The sequence below is a fragment of the Necator americanus genome, chromosome III, assembly GCF_031761385.1.
Source record: "Necator americanus strain Aroian chromosome III, whole genome shotgun sequence".
Lineage (NCBI taxonomy): Eukaryota > Metazoa > Nematoda > Chromadorea > Rhabditida > Ancylostomatidae > Necator > Necator americanus.
This window is the reverse complement of record NC_087373.1, coordinates 11160049-11178929: the sequence shown is the minus strand read 5'-3', so window position 1 is coordinate 11178929 and position 18881 is coordinate 11160049. Positions and strand designations below refer to the sequence as shown.

Here is an 18881-nt window from a genome sequence, read left to right as displayed (position 1 = left end):
TCAACAATGAATTGATGCCTATGATTTTATTACACATGCATTTATATCTCCAGAGGTACTGAGCCGTCGAGCATCCGCCCAAACTCACACCTTTACTTCTTACCACATCATGGAGAAGTCATGTGTCCGCCCCGGATGAATGGTTCCAGTTGTGTACTTTCTATGGGTCGCGGTTATCTCCAAAGTCATCCTTGGCGTAATTCAACGGGGAACATCCATCCAAGCTTACCTCCGTAGTTCACTGCGAATTAAGGGATGTCTCACGTTCGCCTCTGAATGGATCATCCTAGTTATGTTCCTGGATCGTGATTATTTTCAAGGTCATATCTCGTATGATTATTTTGACAATCATTTTTTCAAAATTATGATTTTGACTGCGAGATTTTTGCTCTTGCGGTAAAGTAGTAGAAATATCAACAGGGTGGTACCCTTTCAAGCAATTATTTCAATTATTCAAGTCGAAAAAAAAACAGGCTACCCACTTTCGTCCCATGTAGTAGTTCATCCTCATTTGTTTATATGAGCATTGATGGAATAGGTGCACTACTAAATTCTTTCCTTAGTGGTAGCGGCACATCTTATGATGTATAGAAGAAATGACTGGAATGGATTTGAAAATAACTTGGTTTGAAGAAGTTGGGAAGCATAGAGACTGAAAAAAAATTAGATAGATGGAATTTAGACATACTATTATTCCATAGAACGGATAGTAGGCATGCAGCTCGGTACAGTTGCGTAAGCTGCTGCGCTGAAAACGGTGCGTTGGAGCTGGCGGTTGGGATCGAGGTGGGACCATCCCTACCATCCCAACCGCTACATTCCATGGCACCGCTTTGAGCACAGCCGCACACGCAACTGCACTGAGCTTATTTCGGGGTTTCAGGTGGGTTATGCCTATATGGAGTCGTAGATTATGGAGAGAAAGGTGATACCGTCCATTTCTTCCTAATTTTCGTTAAAAAAAAACGGCTCGGAAGATACGACCTCGAGCGTTCCGGCACGCTATTTTCTACAACGAGTTCGATTGGAGCGCGCCAGCCTTGTGCATGCGCCGCACCTTCCGGGCAGGTTTTTACGGCAATTAGGAAGAAATGGACGGAATCACTCTCCTCCATAATCTAGAGCTCTGTATAGGAAGTGTCCACTTTAAATCTGCACCACCCCAGATTCGTGGGGTGATGCCTTTAAATCTCCCTCCACCTTGGATTAGTATTTCGATAATCGTTAAGGATACTGAAGAGAGGAACTAAATAAAAGACAGGGCTTTTGAACTAAACCTTCAGTTTTTTGTTTGTTCTAATTCTTGAGTAAATGAGCTGATTTTGACGAAAATTTGGAGGATATGCAGAGAGTGTTCATGAGGCGCAGCACACCTATCTTACACAAGAGCAAACCCTTTTCTATGGCATATGGTTGGTTTGGCCGTAACCACTGGCTTTGTGACTTTTGTTCATCTAAATATCAATTTGTAAGACGTGAATAAAACACGACTTTAATAGGTGACTAAATGCAGGAAGCGACAATTTCAGAGCGAAGAAAAAACTACAAAAAAAAATCATCTATCAAGTGTAGTAGCGAAACAACGAAACAACTGCTGTAATGGATCTTTTCAGTTGGATGTTATAAAAGTCTACAAACTACCAATAGAAATAAGAGAGTGGATGAAGTCGTTATGATGGCGTATCAGGCACAAAAATTACTAGGAAGAATTCACTCGAGATGATAAGACTAAACCAAGCTGTTCATATGACCCAAAATAAAAAGCACAGGATAACGTGGCACACCGGTAAGTATCGTGGGAGTAGTATAGATCAAAAGACGGGGTTATAAGCTGACAATGTGGCAAGTTCATCATAAGGAGTCATCAGATTTTCCATCAAAATACTCCTGTCTTCTTTGAGTCAATCCTTTTTTCATCCAGTTTTCACTTTCTCTCCTTTGGGTCCTGCATACTGCATGAAGACGTTGATGAGTACCAAGAACGAACAAAGAACAATCGGTCCAATTATAGCACCCTGAAATATAGATAGGAAGAGTGTATTATTACTGATTGTATGTATGGTACTGATATGTGTTATTGTGTATTATTTAAAGTCAGCAAACTACATCCAAAGATGATTGATTTGCTCTAATAATTGCACCCTTTCGAAAGTTATGGTTTATTCGCATGTATTAGTTCTACAATTGCCGCAGTTATCCAAAAGGACTTTCCAAATAAGTGTCATCTGCTCTAATGAGCCGTTCGCAGTTTCTCTTTAGATGAACTCGACATGCATAGCTTAATCTTTAAACTGAGCAGTGTATTATTACTAAGAAATTAACTATCCATAAGAAATTTCAGTAGAAATTACACTTAACCCCATATGACTAGTGTCGAAAATTATTCAGAACATTGCTAGAACATGACACGACGAGCGACTACGAGAAACTGAGCACCAAGGTGAACTTATTTTTAAATCTGTGGTTAAAAGGGGATTTTTCTTGAACTAAAAAAAATCTGTTGACCCCTCATTAGTTGGAAACAACAGCTTTTCGAAACAAATGACGTGAATAACTGCAGGTAACAGGAGACTTCATGAAATCTCAAAAAAGTGAATCTTTATATAGGAAGATACGGGTAAGGCCGTTCAGATAACCACAGGTTGAAGCAGCAAAATAAGCATGAAATTACGAATTACGTAACATATACTAGTCACGAATTGGCGGCGACTACCAAAAACATGCAATAAATTTTGCAAAATAAGTAAGGAGTTATAAAACTGTTTAATTCAATGAAACAAGAATAGTCAAATGACAGTGTCAATATTTGACTGCTTCAACTTTTAAAAGCAACATTCAAGCGAAGAACTTTACATGGAGCGTGTAAGTTAACAGGTGAATAGTTGGGGTTGTTTTTCTCCTAACTTTTCGCATTTTCTGAATAATCGGAACAAAAGCCTGAACATTCCGTTCTGCTGATACCCAACACGGTAATGACCTTGGAAAGTTGCCAACATGCCGAAGAAACTACTTGCTTTGCACAGGTTTCTATTTTGCTATTACATGCGGTGTCAAGGATCATCAGCGATAAAATTCTGTAATTGATGAAGAAACTGGGACAAAAGTAACTGATAACTGACGGTTATGCAGAAACAAATTTTCAAACTCCACAAAGAAAAAGCTTTCAGCAAAAACTATGGAAATGGCTTTACTTAATCAGTATGAGTTATTTTACATTTCTACATTTTTTTACAACTTTTAAGAACAAAGATTTGCGCATAATAACCTATGGGATAAAGATTAGTTAAGAAATACTTACTTGTAGTCCAAGCCAATACATGCCACCGATGATAGATAGACCAGTTACGTAAGGATGAGAAAATCTGAATATATAATCTTCCCATCAAAGTCGATAAAAGGACAATGTGACAGTTCAAATTGATTAAAAAATGGGTAGCAATGTAATGCTTACTTGACTTCCCTGTAGAATGTGACATCAGCGAACATTTGCGGTGCGAATGACATCAAAGCGAATACTATCGCGGCAGACAATTCACTACGCGCCTGAAAAATATAATGGACTTACTGACAATATCAGATGAAAGATTGGACTTCAAATGATTTACCAGCCATAATTCGAAGACTCCAAAAATGCATACAATATATGGAGGCATGATTGGGATGGCAGCGAAGAGAGCAGCGAGCACTGTAGAAAAAATTGAAGGATTCTAATAAAAAAAAGGTGGGCCGAAGCCTTGAAAGAAACTGAAAAACTTACTGCATGGAACAAACACCACGTTAAGATCAAAAAGACTGTGCACAAAATACGTGTAGAGACCGTAAAAAACAGCCATCTTCGACGAAAGAACAAAAACGCCGCTAGATAAATTCAACGTCATCAAGACTATACAAAACCTGGTTAAAATAATGAAGCACATACAAAATGGCCTGTTCGAAAGCGGCAGTCACATCGTAAGTGGATACCGCTGAAGCAGGCTTAGAATACACCGCGTTTCTAGCAGCTCTTGATTGGGAGTCAGACACCGATACCAATTCTGCCAAATTACTCATCCATTCGATTGGAAGCCAACGATCGCGAGAGGCGGACAAAAGGTAATAAACCATAGTAAGGAAGACGATCTGCATTTACAATTACTTGCATGTAACTGAGTAGTCGTGAATCTCAAATAAAGAAACATCAAGTAACTCACTATCTCTATGACTAAATTGATAATATCCATTCCAAAGTCGAGAATGAGACCAGCAAAAGCACCAAGTAAAGAAATGATGAAAGTCAAATTTGTAGCAACTACAGCCCACAGGGATCGCGCTACCTAGAATGAGTTCCTTTCAAAGGATTAAATTCTAACCAACAGTTAAATACGGAAACACCAAACATTCGCCAAAACAACGAGTTGCTGACCCTCCTAGAGAAACGTCGGAAAATTCTCTAGGAGAGCTAACCAACCCGTTGTTGTGTAGTCGAAGGTTGTGTTGCTGTTACTGGAGGAGGCAGGAAAGAAACAAAGATTTTCAGCAAGAGGTCTCGGTAAGGGCAAAAATACCCTCTACAGGCATGTCAAGAGAAAATCCAAGAAAGAAAAATCTGGAAAATGAAGAATGAGACCTACGTTCATCAAGGTGTCCATGTTTTCCTGTACAATCAAAGTGATTTCCTGCTTGAGAGCATGTATATCTGTGACTGACATCAATTGGGTCTTCCAATCAACGCGAACTTGCGTAGTTGTAGATTCTGAATTAAACCAGATGAATTATGTAAAAAAAAGGAAGGACGAAGTCATAAAAAAGTCGGAGGTGAAAGCATCATGCCACATTACCCGGTTGAGGGATATTCCTCTGCTCCCACATCTTGTACAGGTTATCAACAATCTTAATTGCTTTGCTTTTGAGAGTAGGGAAATAAGGAACGAGATAACCGGATCATACTAGAAACTCACCTGCTTTACTTGCGCCTCAAGCATATCTGCTCTTACAGTATCCTTAGGATCTGCCAATGCTCGCACATTCGAAGCCAGCCAAGCTCGACCTTGTTGATAGGCCTGGAAAGCAAAAAATAATTGTTGGCAACAACACCTCAGCTCAACATATACGACCTGTTCTACGTAATTATTGATGTCAATTTGATGATCCTCCAGCTTATCCTCAGTGAAATTCATTGCCGCATTCACCCAATCTGGACGAGAGTTGACAACATTCGAAGCAAGGCGAGCAATATGAACCTGAGCAGAATCTGACTACACCCATAATGGTCAAAATACACGTAACTTATGAGCAGCATAGATAAATTCCAGTAAACAAGGAATATATCTAAGATAGATAAATATTAACTAAGCGAAAAATGTAACTGAAACCGTTATGTTATCATCCTTCAAACAGACAGATGAAAATATTTGGGTCTTACTATTTTCCACTGTGCATAAGAAAAAGACCGCTAAAACACTTTAGAACTCAATGACTTACTACTGCATGAATCTGACTAACCGTTTCATTGTGCAGCTGAATTCCAACGAATATCAATCCGGAAATAGCAGAAAATGCCAAAAGAAGCATAACAACCACAGACGATAGCACGTCCATCTTTGCGTAGAGAGAAGACACCAACATCTGATCGGAGGTGAAGAGCACCTAAAGCAATGGAAAGGAAAAAATCTTTTTAAAAAAGTGAGCAAGCACATCATCCTTCCAGTAAAATTACATCAAAATTATCAGCGCTGTTCTATGTCATTATTGCAGATTTTTGTAAGATTTCTATGTTTTAAGACATGCTAAGATTGTAAACTATAACACAAGTTTTCGTTCTAACAGATAGGTTTGGTAATTCTTCTAGGAAGAAGGGTAAACTACGACCATTGGAGAACTGTAACGTTATTTAAACAACTAGAACAACCAAATTATTTGACTTATAAATGATGTTTACTAGCTAGAACAGCTCTACCTTGACGAACTGTCGCAAAGAACCCGCAACGGTGATATCCACGAGTTTCTTAGCCTGTGGGTAAATGCGCTCCCATACAGAAGACAATGCTCCACCAATTGCCGCAAAGACGCCGCTGTTAGACCCTGAATAAGTGTCTTAACGAAATGACGACACTGTTGTGGAAATGATATTACAGAAAGTACGATGAAAGGCTGTGAGATGAAACACACATCAATTTTAACCATTATAATGCTTCTGTGAAGAACCCCGAGGTGATTCTACTTGAAGGAAATGCGTTGTCAGAATCTTTTCTATATAGAGAGACTCTACGAATAATATTCTGAAGATTGATGAATGGGAGGAAATACCAGAAGTAGCCTTAGCAATCGAAAAGTTTCCGAAGAGATGTCTGTATTCGAATAAAAAGGTCCACAGGGTCGCGTAAAGAGACCATAATCGAGAATTCGTGAAAGTAAAAATAGATGAAAAAAAACTATTTGGATAGAAAATATGAGACTGGAACTGCAAACCGTGTATGTAACCGTTTTTCTTGTCGTACCACATGCTTATTGATTAACCCTAAGCATATAATCCTCTTTAATAACTTCATAAGCCACTGAACTAGATGCGTGGGGTAACTCAGTTCTCTGTGCAAATTTCGGTGGTGGTTTGTATATTGGAAGCCTATTGTTTCAAATTTAAAAGGAATGACTTGAAGGCTATCGACAAGAAGCTGCTGTATTGCACGAGCTCTATTTGCTCTTCAGGATTCGTAAATAATAGAAAAGGATATATCCGATTATGAGTTCGAACTCACCTAGTCTCCCGAACGCAGCAAAAATGAAGGGAATTATTACAATTAGCAAGGCGTTGTCGTGACGAACAATCCACGAGAGTGCACATAAAGCAGCGATTATAAGGATGAGTTTATCACTACCAAGTGCCTTGTCAATGGAGACAACGGATGCAGAGTCTGTAGAAATTCGTATCATTGTTGATAATCAGAATTTCCGCATATATTATACTTACCATCTGCTGGAGGTTTACTTTTAACTGGCTCTTCTTCTTTGATGAGCTTAACCTCGTCGTCATCTTTATGTTCTGAATTCAATAGAATAAAGAAGGAACAAATGCCAGGAAAGTATCTGTTTTACCAGTCCCATTATCCACAACCCAAGCACCGGCCGACAAAGCTCCAAGCACTGCACCTGAAGCACTGAACACTGCCGCTCGGAAGACGCCGAAGTAAAATGACATAAACGAAAGAGCGTAGAGCCTAGATATGGAAATCTTACATACAGTAATAAGAATTAAGAATGAAAACTTCAGTAATAGAGAATTTCAGGCATCCTACCACACTGGCAGAGAAAGTACACGAGCCAGTTTTTTGTTCACTGCTCCAGGTTGTTGTACGTAAATCCAGGCCGCATAGGCGCAGAAGTAGACTAAGATTACGGGGAGCACCTGCAAAATTGATGACATGACAACGAAGGTAATGTAAAACGAGGTAAAAATTTACCCAAGGTTTGGAGAAGAAAACAATGAAGCTATCAATCATGCTGTAGATATCGCCAGCACAACTAATCAAATACACGAAAGTGCGTTCGTAAGTGAGGAGCTTTAAGACGATGTATGCGATGGCCACTTGTAATCCCGTGCGACTAAAGTAAAAAGTTATTTATTCTCACAAAAGTAAGACAAAGTAAAAATGCTGTAAAGTGAGAAAATTGCTAGTGTTGTATAATAACGTCGATTACCTCATAAACGTTGTATAAATGAACTCGGAGAAGTCTCGAAAGCTGCAAAATGGCATTGTTATAAGCCCAACCACTAAAGTTTGATTCTTCTCCTGTATTCTACTCAACCATCCTAAAACAGAGAAAGAGTCAGGAAGAATTAACGCGAATCCAAATAGGGATGATTTACCTTGGACAACATCGGTCACTTTCTTTTTGAACGGGAACAATACAGTACCAACAAGTACTGCCCACAACATTGGTGACAGAAACATGTACATCATATTGTACAAAGCAAGCAGTCCGCAGAGGCATATTCCTGTCTGAAGTGGTTGGCTTTGTTTCGAAAAATTAAGAATCGAAGGTTTTTTTGAACGGTGCCAGTCTTTTAAATACATTTCTACAGTGGCGGTTCAAATTCAAATAAGTAACACTGCACTAGAGGTTTAGATGTTTCGTTACTAGTTGTTTTGCTTCAATCTCATTCCTAGTGTTGCAAAAACTCCATCCAATAATTTAAAAAATCCAAGAAAGACAAGAGTCACCAAGTCAAAAGACCAGAAAACAAAATGGATGGTGATCTTTGGTGAAGGTACTGCAACGACAAAAATCCAAGAACGTTACTAAATCCTAATTGATAAGAACATTCTTTACTGATTAAAAACTTTGCATCATACTTGCTACGTTAGCCACTTACGTTCTATGATATTAACCGAAAAAAAAACCACTTGAAGGTGTGCGAAGTGCAGCTGTTTCCGAGGAAGAAAAGGATGAAACTAGCGCTGGGACCTACAATCGATGCTAAGTGATTGTTGTTATCGACCGTTTAGGTGTTTTTTTTTTCGTTTTACAAGCGGAATGCATAAATACTTCGTGTGGAGAAAGTGCTTCAATTCCAACTCTGCAGAATATTAGAAAAATATCTTCTCAACAGAAGAGTACATGACTCACCAGAACGAATAAAAGTGCATTAAAAAAAGCGAATTGAATAGCTGTTTGTTGGTCTTGATTCGTTGTGAATCGGTTCATCAAGGCGGTAGAAGAGCTGTCCGTCGCCATTGCGACGGTTTGTGGGGAAACAACTGAAATCGGAATTATTCAAAACTTAGAATATATCATTCATGTTTCCAGCAAAAATACGCATTAAAAAAAACAACAACGTAAATACAGCTGTCAGAGAGGAAACGAAATGTTTGTCATGACACCTTGACGACGTTTAAACGTCGGGAATAACAAAGGTATCGATTCACCGAGCAAGTGCACGTGAAATTCTCATGTATTAAATCTCTAGCTAAGAGACTCGAATTAGAGGATTCTGAAGCTCGGATACAGTCAGGTTTCTCAGATTCACACTGGATTAAGTTGGTGTACTACTAGCACTAGCATGCTGTGAGGTGAAAATGTTTCGAGGCATGTGTTTCGTGCTGTGTTCTCGAGGATGAGTAATCGTTAGGAAAAAAAAAGCGAACTAGCGCGGACAGATGACTCTGACTTCTCGGAAACGAAACATTAAAATGCAGTATATACACTTACAATTTGGATTTGGGTCAAATTTCTCATGAGAATGGTCACCTGCAACAAATACCATAAGCATTTATGTAGTTAGTTATGCCTATACGTCGTCGTAGATCATGGGGAGGAAGGTGATTCCGTCTATTTCTTCCTAATTGCCGTTAAAAAAAACGGCCTAGAAGATGCGGCGCTTGCACAAGGCTGGCGCGCTCCAATCGAACTCGTTGTAGGAAATGGCGCCCCGGAACGCTCGAAGCCGCATCTTCTGCGTAGTTTTTTACGGCAGTTAGGAAGAAAAGGACAGAATCACCCTTCTCTCCATAATATACGATCCTGTATAGGCATAACCCTGCTGAAACCCGGACCACCCCAAATTCGTGGGGTGGTCCGGGTTTCAGCAGGGTGATGCCTTTAAATGTGGTGTGGTTAAATGTTTCAGCACAAAAACTCTCGGGTAAACTAATTACTAGTGCAACATAAATACATATAATTCTTAGGAATATGGTTGGCAGCACTCAACCGCGCCCAAATCTATGGAAGTAAATGACTAAAAGAGTCGGGGACCCTAAAACCTAAGCATTAGTCTTACAGGATCTATGTACATGTAAGCTAAAATTACTAAGAGAAAAAAGTAAGATAGAGCTTCCAGAATTAAGAGTGCGGTCGAGTGCCCCCTCCCCCTCAAAGAAAACAAAGAAAAAACTACATTTTTTTCCGAACTCCTCTTAGATTTCTATCTAACCCTCATTTCCTCAACCTCCCCCTATTCTATATACAAATACATAATATCACAAAACAAACATAACAAAAACCAATATAAACTGACAAACAAAATAGAAGAAAAATTATAAGTAAAACATATAATGTAGTATATGCAAATCTACATGTATTTACAAATAATAACATGCGATGCAACATATATACAAATAATAACAACAATACAAATTTACAAATATACAAAACACGTTCTATCCTGCTTTCGAATTTTCATTCTTAAGGCCATACACCTTTATAAAGATGAGAAAGGATCGTAAAACGTGAAGAAGAAAATATTACAGAAGAAAGGGAAATTTAGACGTGAGCAGCAAGCACGGACGCAACTGCGGTCCGATTTCAAATAAATACGAGAGGAGGGGGCTCGATTCCCCGTCATTCCTACCAACACGACATTGTTGACGCTAATTTATTGTATTGGGTTATCCCATAAATAATTCGATTTTCCAATTGCACCGGAGGTGTTTTTTTCGCGTCGAGTGAACTTTACAAGAGAGACGTTGAAAGTTTACTGAGAAAAAAGGTGGGAGAGCCGTGCCTGGCGAATGAGGGAGGACATGTTTTTGGTGTAGAAAGTCTCGGTTTAATTATGGAAACTAAAGGGAACCCAAAGTATCGATTATTTATTACATGACTCAAAAGTTCATTTAATCATGCTCCTACTCGTCTAGTGTTATAAAATGAGAATTTGAGGTTCCGAAGTTTTGATCGTTTAGAAACTATCAATGTACTGAAGCATTACTCTAAATAGTCCATTCCGAGGTTTTTCCCCCACTGAGTACCTAATTTTACTTTTGAGCACAAGAGAGGGACAGGAGAGCGACAAGATGAATGGTTTGTTTGGAGAATTCGACGAGAGATGGAGTGGAGAAGCGGTTGTCCTTTCTTATGTTTTTTTTTTCTAGAACTCTCAAAGAATTTGCTCGAGAAAAAGTTGATAACTGAGAGAAGCTTAATTGAAAAATCTAGAATTAGTGTCGACAAAAAAAATCTAGAATTAATGTCGAGTTAATAGAGAAGGAAAGTGGACGGTTTTTTTCCTAATGGGTTGTTCCTGGGATAGTGAAGAGACGTTGGCAAATTTCGAAAACAACGCTGTGAAAAACATCAGAACAGCATGTTTATTCGAAAATGTTCGCGTACATAAAGGAAAGAAAAACAAAGCGATTCGCTTCAAACCCCGCACAGCGAAATTCAAAAACTTGGAGTGTTTCCGGATGTGTGCACTATGCACTGTTAATTTCCGCCCGATTAATGAGTGCTCCTGGGATAGAAGGGCGGCGGCGCCGACGCTACTATTTTTTTCGCGTTACTTTAAGATGCATGTGCTTTTTTTTTAAAAGAAAATGTCATATTGTGCAGTTCCCCGCTAAGATGTGTCCATACATTCGCCCGATCGATATCCGGCTTTCAGGTTTTGATTCGAGAAAAAAAATGACTTTTCTTCTTCTATTTTGGCGATTGAAATAATAATAAGTAGAATACAGTAAAATTAGAGATTAATGTCGATTCCGGGACTTTTTTGATTGGAGGAGGAGGTTCTGTTTTGAGTTTTCCAGATAGAGAAGATATAAATCTTATTTTAGATTCGATACACATTTACCAATTATTGCTTGTAGTGGCCTCCACAACGGTTTACCGCCTCATAGTGGCGTGGAGGTGACACTGGGCGTCGAACTGCGATGCACAGCGGAGGTTCGTCCTCCGGCAGGGTCTCCCAAGCTGAGAAGGAGTTCGACACATCCGACATTCCGACTTCTCGGAATCGGAAGCCTAGCTAAGAGTAAACCACTGCTAAGATTCACCACCGTCTTGGCAAAATGTCGCAAGGTGGTTCCATGATCCATATAGGTTGGGCGACGACCTGTGGTGAAAGCTAAGCTCGCCGTGGCATGGCTGCTTAGTTTGGGGAAAAGTCTCTTTGCCACTCCAGCATATTCACTGCCTCAGTACCCTGCACACTGGGCCCTGCCGTCTCAGACGTCGGACGGTATGGCGACCGGTGAGAGGCGATCAAATCTCAGGTTGCTCAGGACGTCATTGATTCTGGACCAAGGCGACACACGCACGACTCGCCATGGAGACTGTCTCAGACTGTGTACTTACAACGCGAGAACAGTTTCCAAAGACGCCGACCTGCATGCCCTTCTCGGAGCTGCAGAGCGTATCAAATTTCACGTGATTGCTCTGCAGGAGACCAAGTGCAGAAGGAGCGACGTACGACAGATGAATGACGGTACACTCGTCATTCGTGGAGAGAAGGTTCCGTCGCGAAATGTAGGCGGTGTTGGTTTCGTTGTGCACCCATCTGTCGTCCATCTCGTCGATTCTCACGAGATCCTGTCACCTCGTCTGGCCATTCTTCGCCTCCGCCCTCTGCGCCAAAAATCCATCAGTATCATCAACTGCTATTCACCAACATCAGCAGCTGATGATTCCGAATTGGACGCGTTTTACGAGGAGCTGGAGGAAGTAGTCCACAACGAGAAGTCCTTTTACAAGTTCGTTGTCGGAGACTTCAACGCAAAACTAGGAAAGGCCACAGAAGAGGAATACAGGATTGGAAGATTTGGACTAGGGGACCGGAATGAAAATGGCAATCGTCTCGCCGGGCTGTTGTCCGCCGCTCGCCTCTTTCATGGGAACTCTCTTTTCATGAAAAAGATCATCGTCGGTGGACATGGGAATCGCCCAATGGCGCGACTCGTGCGGAGATCGACCACATACTCACCAACCGGAGGTGGTGTCTATTTGACGTCTCAGTAGTACCATCCTTTTGTAGTGGTTCTGATCACCGTCTCCTTCGTGCGAAAATACGACTTAGCCACACGATGGAAAAGAACATGTGCTATCGGCAACGAAGGAGAAAAGAAGTCGTCTACGACGATTGCGTACTCGAGGACTCCCTGTCCCAAGGTGACTGGCACATCGAGGAGGACCCAAACGTGGACTACGAGATGCTGCTCAGAGGATTACGAGCCTGTGCTGAACGTGCCTCGAAGTCGCGCACGACAAACTTGGATCGAATTTCGAAGACCACCAAGGAATTGTTAGGAAGAAGAAGGGCTTTGAGGCTTGATCCGAATGCATCGCACATTGAGCGGTTAGTAGCAAACATTAGCTGCAGAAAAGCGTTGCAGGAGGATCTTTTGAAGTACAGGCAGAAGAAGATTCTAGAAGCAGCACAAAGAAGAACGAGTCTAAAGAAGTGCCGCAGGGATCTCCGCGAATTCCGCTAGCAACCTTGCTAAGCGAAGACGGGACTCGCACGTCTTCTCGTCGTGAGATGGAAATCATTACGGAGAGGTTCTACTCGAACCTTTTCCGTTCATCAACTCCTGTGTTAAGCCCAATCATCCCCACTGGCGAAGCTCCACCACGGATTCTCCCTTCGGAAGTACGAGTCGCTATCAAGAGCATGAAATCTGGCACAGCCCCCGGACCTGATTTTATATCGGCAGACTTTCTTCGGGCTGGTGGCCATCCGCTTCATGTAATCTTATCAGCGCACATGACATCCTATCTTCAGAAGGAAAGGATCCCAGACCAGTGGAAGACCTCGCGAACCGTTCTTATCCATAAGAAAGGTGACCGAGAGGACCTTCGGAACTACCGTCCGATATGCTTGCTGAGCGTGTTATACAAATTATTCACCAAGATCATCCTCACACGCATATCTAGGACGCTGGATGAAGCCCGCCTCAAGAACAAGCTGGATTCCGCCAAGGGTTCGCTGCTTGGCCACATCCAGACCGTGTCGGGGTCTGAGGTTTGCCGGGAATACCGCCTGCCCCTAGTTCTAACCTTCGTCGACTACGAGAAAACCTTTGACAGCGTAGAAACGAATGCAATACTGTCAGCGCTGGTCGATCAAGGTGTGGACGCGTCGTATGTGAGGACATTAGCCAATTGCTACGAACGATGCGACTAGGATACAGCTTTTCCACCGCCCTCTCACCATACCCATTGGAAAGGGGGTACGACAAGGCGATACTATATCGCCGAAGCTGTTCCGGCTGCATTGCAATGGATAATGAAATCACTATCCTTGGAAGAAAGGGGCATACGTGTTGATGGAAGATTTCTTTCGAACCTTCGTTTCGCGGACGACATCGTTCTCTTTTCGAGCAGTACCAATGAAGCAGAAACGATGCTCAACGAATTGAACGAAGTAGGGAAGAGAATAGGACTACGAATAAACAGAAAGAAGACACAGTTCATGAAGAACTGCGAGGACGGAGGAGTACAACTTGAAGGCTTCCAAATCGTGGAAACTCCGTCATACGTATACCTTGGACGTTCTATGAACATGGAAAACGACTTGAAGGAAGAACTGAATAGAAGAATGAGAGCAGCATGGGCAGCATTCGCAGCCGTCAGGGAAGCTACGGACCAAAATCTTCGTGCCCATCTGTTCGACTCGACAGTCCTTCCAGCGCTCTGTTACGCAGCGGAGACGTGGGCAGACACCGCGGCCACGTCTAGGAAGCTACTTACTACCCACAGAGCCCTTGAGAGATGTCTCCTGAAGTTTAACCGGCGCACAACACCTTGTCGGTCTTCGTAGCTCCGACTTAAGAGTAATGTCCCGTCTTCGCGACCCAGCGGAATATGTATCGAAAGCAAAACATAGATGGGCCGGTCACATCATGAGAAGAATCGACGATAGATGGACTAAAAGAACGCTAGAGTGGATCCCAGGGACGCTAAACGCCCCCGAGGGGCCGCCAACGAGATGGGTGCGTGTTCGCTGCGGTGGCCAGCTGGGCTCAGTGGATACGGCTCAGGCCTCGTCTCGTCCTCACGAGCTTGAGAACATCTTGGATGACAATGGCGGGGACGAAACGAGTGGAAGGATGCTGGGGCCCGCCGTCGTGGCGGGCCATGTTCAAGTAAGTAAGCTTGTAGTGGAGACTTTTATAAAGATCTTTAGTTGTTTATATATTTGTATATACAACCTAATTTTTTGTTTTCCTTTTTTTCTTCTGGCAACGACTTTTTTCCGGTTCACCAGAAGGAGAAGGGAAAAGAAGAGAGAATATGAAAAAAAAAGAAAAAAAAAGAAAAAAGGAAAGCGAAAAAAGAGAAAATGAGAACAACTGAACCACCGCAGTTCTACTTCAAAATTCTTTTCGTTCCCCTGATATTTACAAGCAAACACTCAAATGTGCGGAAGAGTTGAATACGAGCACTGTGCAGGATTTCTGTTTTTTCCTTTCTGTGCAAACAATTTAGTTATCAATTGTTCTGTTCTCGGAGGTGTTCACTTTATAAAAGTTGTAGAAATGCATGTGAAGAAAAGACAAAAAATTGCATTCAATCAACGCAATAGACCAAACAAATTGGCTTTGAATTTTTGATAAAACATTAAAATAAAATGTCTGCAAACCTACATCTGGATTCTTTTCCTAGCTCCATTGTGATTTACAGGCATCCTACTAGTGATCGCAAATAGAGAATTTGGGCCTATTTGCCGATTTACTTGTATTTATCGAGTCGACAACGTCTCGGAGTTTTCCCGACGAAGACTTCGTGCACGTTGTTGAGAAAGACCGTCAGCAATAGAAAAGTATTAGTGAGTAATGGATGCTGCTATGCTATGTCCTGTTATATACCCGGGTATCGAACCCGACCGAATCCGCCCTAGCGCTCACCAAGCCTTTCATCCCTCCGGGGTCGATAAATTGGTACCAGACTTGTCTGGGAGGATAAAAACACTGACGCGACACATCGGCAGCCACCGCAAGTCATTGTATGAGCCGGTTACACGTTCATAAACCTCAAACGATTCTGAATTGAAGTGAACGTGGGGGCGCATCCCAAGCGGATTGATTAACAACAGAAACTTTATCTTTTATCCTTTATCGAATCCGACCAACTATGGTGGGGTCAAAATGACATGAAGTTAGGCGCAGTTGCGTAAGCAACGCTGCGCTCGAAGCGTTGCGATGGGTCCCAATCACTAACTTTGCCGCGCCGCTTCGAGCGCAGCCGCTTAGCGCATTCGGTCGTTTCAACCCAACTGTATTTGGCATAGGACTTGTTGTTCTTCCACGTAGAGAGTATGAGCCGGTAGTGCTCAGTCTTCAACCAATACGCCAAGTTAGTGCTTCAAATTAGCATGTTGTCCGTGTTGGCATGAATTTATCTTTTATATTTTTTAACCTTAATTTTAATTTTTTTATATTCATTTTTTTTTTGGATTTATGCTCAAAGAGAGGCATGCATTTTAGTAATGAAGTGCAGAGAGTACATTTGTACTTAACGAAGATGTGAGAATAGAGGAATGCATTATAGATCAACTTCAGGAGATTCAACGAAAACAGACTATTTCTTTGACAGTGTCGATAACTGGTTTAGAAGTAAAAGTTGAAATCAATGAAATTTTTAATGAAAATAGAGCCATGTTTAGAGATCAGTGCTCGCATAGGGGTAGCATTGTTATGCGGATCATTTGAGATTGTAACTAGAGGATACAGAAATTCTGCTCTGAATATACATACGGTATCAAAAGCAGAAAGATTTTTATGGAAATATGCACACGTCTTTACGTAAGTGGTAACATCAGAAAGAACAATTACTACTGTTATTATAAATATACATAAGGAATATATGCATATTATATATAAATGTACATTGTAAAGATACGACTGAACTGATGCATTTTGGGTGGCAGAGAGATAAATAACAGGTGTACACTCAATTATTACAATATGATTTTGTTTTCACAACACTTGCCTCTTTTACGTTAGCGAATGTGACAGAAATTTGAAAATTACAAAGAGTTGCATTAAGTTTCTCCTACAAGTGCTGATTCCTCACGTAGAATTTGCTCCTAACTGTTGTTTTCGTTTTTTATTGCAAAAGCCATGGAAATGTACACTGTGGTCTACGTGAAGCGTGACGCAAAAAATTACCCACAATTTTGCACCAAATGATCCAAATAAAAAATACTTTTTCTATTTAATAGTCAGAAAATTATACTTAAGCTCTCACACATCACATACAGAATGACCATAGCTTCAATACAAGCATCCAATGTCTTCGGAAAATTTTTGAAGATGCGCGCCATCAGTTCCCATGCCCCATGCCTCATGCCACCTTTCTGCGAATTCAACGACTTACACTTAAAAAAGCAGGCTTTTTGAAGAATCTGCTCTAGAGTACAGTGTCCTTACCGGCTTCTTTGGTTCAAGGAATTACCGTATGTCTGGATTTTCCATAGCCCGTCACTTTTCATGTGGTCCACTCTAAATTAGAAAATTGTACGTTGTTTCTAATTAAAGTGGTGATCTAGAAAGTGATAGTGTAGCATAAGCCTTGTGTGCAAATTCATTAGATTAAATACATGAGAAAGAAAGGAAACAAAGCTTTCAAAGGTATTCTTACAATGTTTTTAAATTCTAAAATCATTTTTGCAATGTATCAAAATAGACTGTGCTCTTTCAAACGTAAAACCAACCTAACTATAGTCGTTGCCTATTTGTTTTGTTTAATGGGAACACAGTATGAAATTGAGAATGTTAAGATTTCTCCGCGAATAGATAGAATGAGGGGTTCAAGTCACGAGTATGGGCGCAATCATCTATCAATTACTCGTAATTTTCCAGAAAAACAGCGTGAGAAACAATCTTACAGGAGCGAATCTCCTTACGATGCACCTAACAACGTGTCATATATTCTAGAGCAGACATACGCGCTGTATCCGCGAGTGGACAAGTGCACGATCAATAGGATACTATCTACGCTGCCTCTCGCGCTCGTTGGCAGACGCGGCGCATGTGCCCGCCCTGGCATACGTGACACGTAGCTAGGTGCTTCGTAGGGGGATTTGCCACGAAAAAGCCGGTTCTTATGCCGTTTTCAGGATGATTAAAGAGAATTGAGCTTATACTGCGCACTTGTACTCGTGAATTGCAGCCTGAAACCCATGTGTTCGTGGAAAAGAAAACCTAACAGCATCGATCTTCTCGTGCTATGCTGGCTTTATCCGCCGAACGCGATGCATGCTCATATTCTATGCTTGACACATTTTTCATACGTTCTCTTTGCGGTGCTTCAACCGAATTCAGTTGGATGAACATATTCGTCGCGGACTATTAGTATATTCGTTAGTTGCGCTACCACTGCATAGTTTATATTCGAAAAAAAAACTAATGGATTTAGCAAGCAGAATAACATTGGAGGGAGTTGTTAGGAGCTAAAATACAAAAATGCTTCTTGGGATCTCTCTCATCGCCAGTCTAAAAGTCTCTATTCGACTCAATTCACCCATATTCGTTGTCCATAGGCTCAAAAGAGAGGAGGGCTCACTTCTCATGCATGACAAAAGAGAAAAAGTTCGCCACTTACGCTAATGTGAAGGACGCTAGGGAAAATCCGTTAAAACCTCAAAAAAAAAACGACGAAATGAAATGAGGGTAATATAATAAACAGGTTTTATGGGTATAGTGGTAGTATATGGCAAGAAATTAATTTCTTGTAAGTACACATAGCGCCAAAGTTCCACCATTGCCCTGAGAGAGCGCAAAATTGATGGGATCTAAGCAGAGATGCCTTGTACTTATGTCTTTAGATTCGACAATATCCTCTCCTTAACAATTTTTTGCCGTAAGAAAATAAATCTGTCACTAGTTTATCAGTTTCTTACTTCTTTACTTAAAAATTTCTTTCGGTTAGATTTCTAAGGTGGATTTTGAGGAAGAGCGAGAAATAAACGGAACTGTTGCGTAGATTAGTTGCTGAATTTGGGACATTTGGATGAAATATCAATTTGAAATCTCACGCAATCCTCACAAAGGACGGACTTTTTTTTCGCGAGGAGAGAGTCCTCCATCTCTATTGAAATTTTCTTACATGCGAATGTGAAGACGCGGCAAGAAATGAATTTTCCTTTTAAAATAAAGAAACATTCTTGTGGCTTAGGAAGAGTTCATCTCCAA

The 18881-nt window shown here is 41.1% G+C and overlaps 4 protein-coding genes across 6 annotated transcripts; 3 read left to right on the top strand and 1 right to left on the bottom strand.

Moving 5' to 3' along the window:
* Nucleotides 1–1913: 1913 nt before the first annotated feature.
* Nucleotides 1914–8712, bottom strand: RB195_009248 (uncharacterized protein; the record flags this gene model as incomplete). The annotated part of the gene is made up of 21 exons (XM_064189713.1): nucleotides 1914–2015; nucleotides 3299–3362; nucleotides 3452–3543; nucleotides 3606–3685; nucleotides 3758–3858; nucleotides 3920–4119; nucleotides 4191–4313; nucleotides 4611–4732; nucleotides 4818–4869; nucleotides 4938–5039; nucleotides 5094–5219; nucleotides 5482–5625; nucleotides 5936–6060; nucleotides 6735–6890; nucleotides 6947–7018; nucleotides 7072–7193; nucleotides 7272–7381; nucleotides 7437–7578; nucleotides 7675–7786; nucleotides 7844–7976; nucleotides 8605–8712. 21 exons carry the CDS (start codon nucleotides 8710–8712, stop codon nucleotides 1914–1916), a joined length of 2388 nt encoding a protein of 795 aa, XP_064047296.1.
* A 549-nt stretch (nucleotides 8713–9261) lies between these two features.
* RB195_009247 (uncharacterized protein) lies at nucleotides 9262–12705 on the top strand (the record flags this gene model as incomplete). Of its 2 annotated transcripts, XM_064189711.1 has the most annotated exons (3): nucleotides 9262–9296; nucleotides 11526–11634; nucleotides 11791–12705. In XM_064189711.1, 3 exons carry the CDS (start codon nucleotides 9262–9264, stop codon nucleotides 12703–12705), a joined length of 1059 nt encoding a protein of 352 aa, XP_064047294.1. The 2 variants fall into 2 exon arrangements, with proteins under 2 accessions (XP_064047294.1, XP_064047295.1); XM_064189712.1 differs by lacking the exons at nucleotides 9262–9296; nucleotides 11526–11634 and having other exon boundaries at nucleotides 11932–12705.
* A 65-nt stretch (nucleotides 12706–12770) lies between these two features.
* Nucleotides 12771–14506, top strand: RB195_009246 (uncharacterized protein; the record flags this gene model as incomplete). Of its 2 annotated transcripts, XM_064189710.1 has the most annotated exons (3): nucleotides 12771–13042; nucleotides 13117–13814; nucleotides 13878–14506. In XM_064189710.1, the coding sequence occupies 3 exons, from the start codon at nucleotides 12771–12773 to the stop codon at nucleotides 14504–14506; spliced, it is 1599 nt and encodes a 532-aa protein (XP_064047291.1). The 2 variants fall into 2 exon arrangements, with proteins under 2 accessions (XP_064047291.1, XP_064047293.1); XM_064189709.1 differs by lacking the exon at nucleotides 13878–14506 and having other exon boundaries at nucleotides 13117–13870.
* RB195_009245 (uncharacterized protein) lies at nucleotides 13973–14506 on the top strand (the record flags this gene model as incomplete). Its single annotated transcript, XM_064189708.1, has 1 exon — nucleotides 13973–14506. The coding sequence occupies one exon, from the start codon at nucleotides 13973–13975 to the stop codon at nucleotides 14504–14506; it is 534 nt and encodes a 177-aa protein (XP_064047292.1).
* Nucleotides 14507–18881: the final 4375 nt, after the last annotated feature.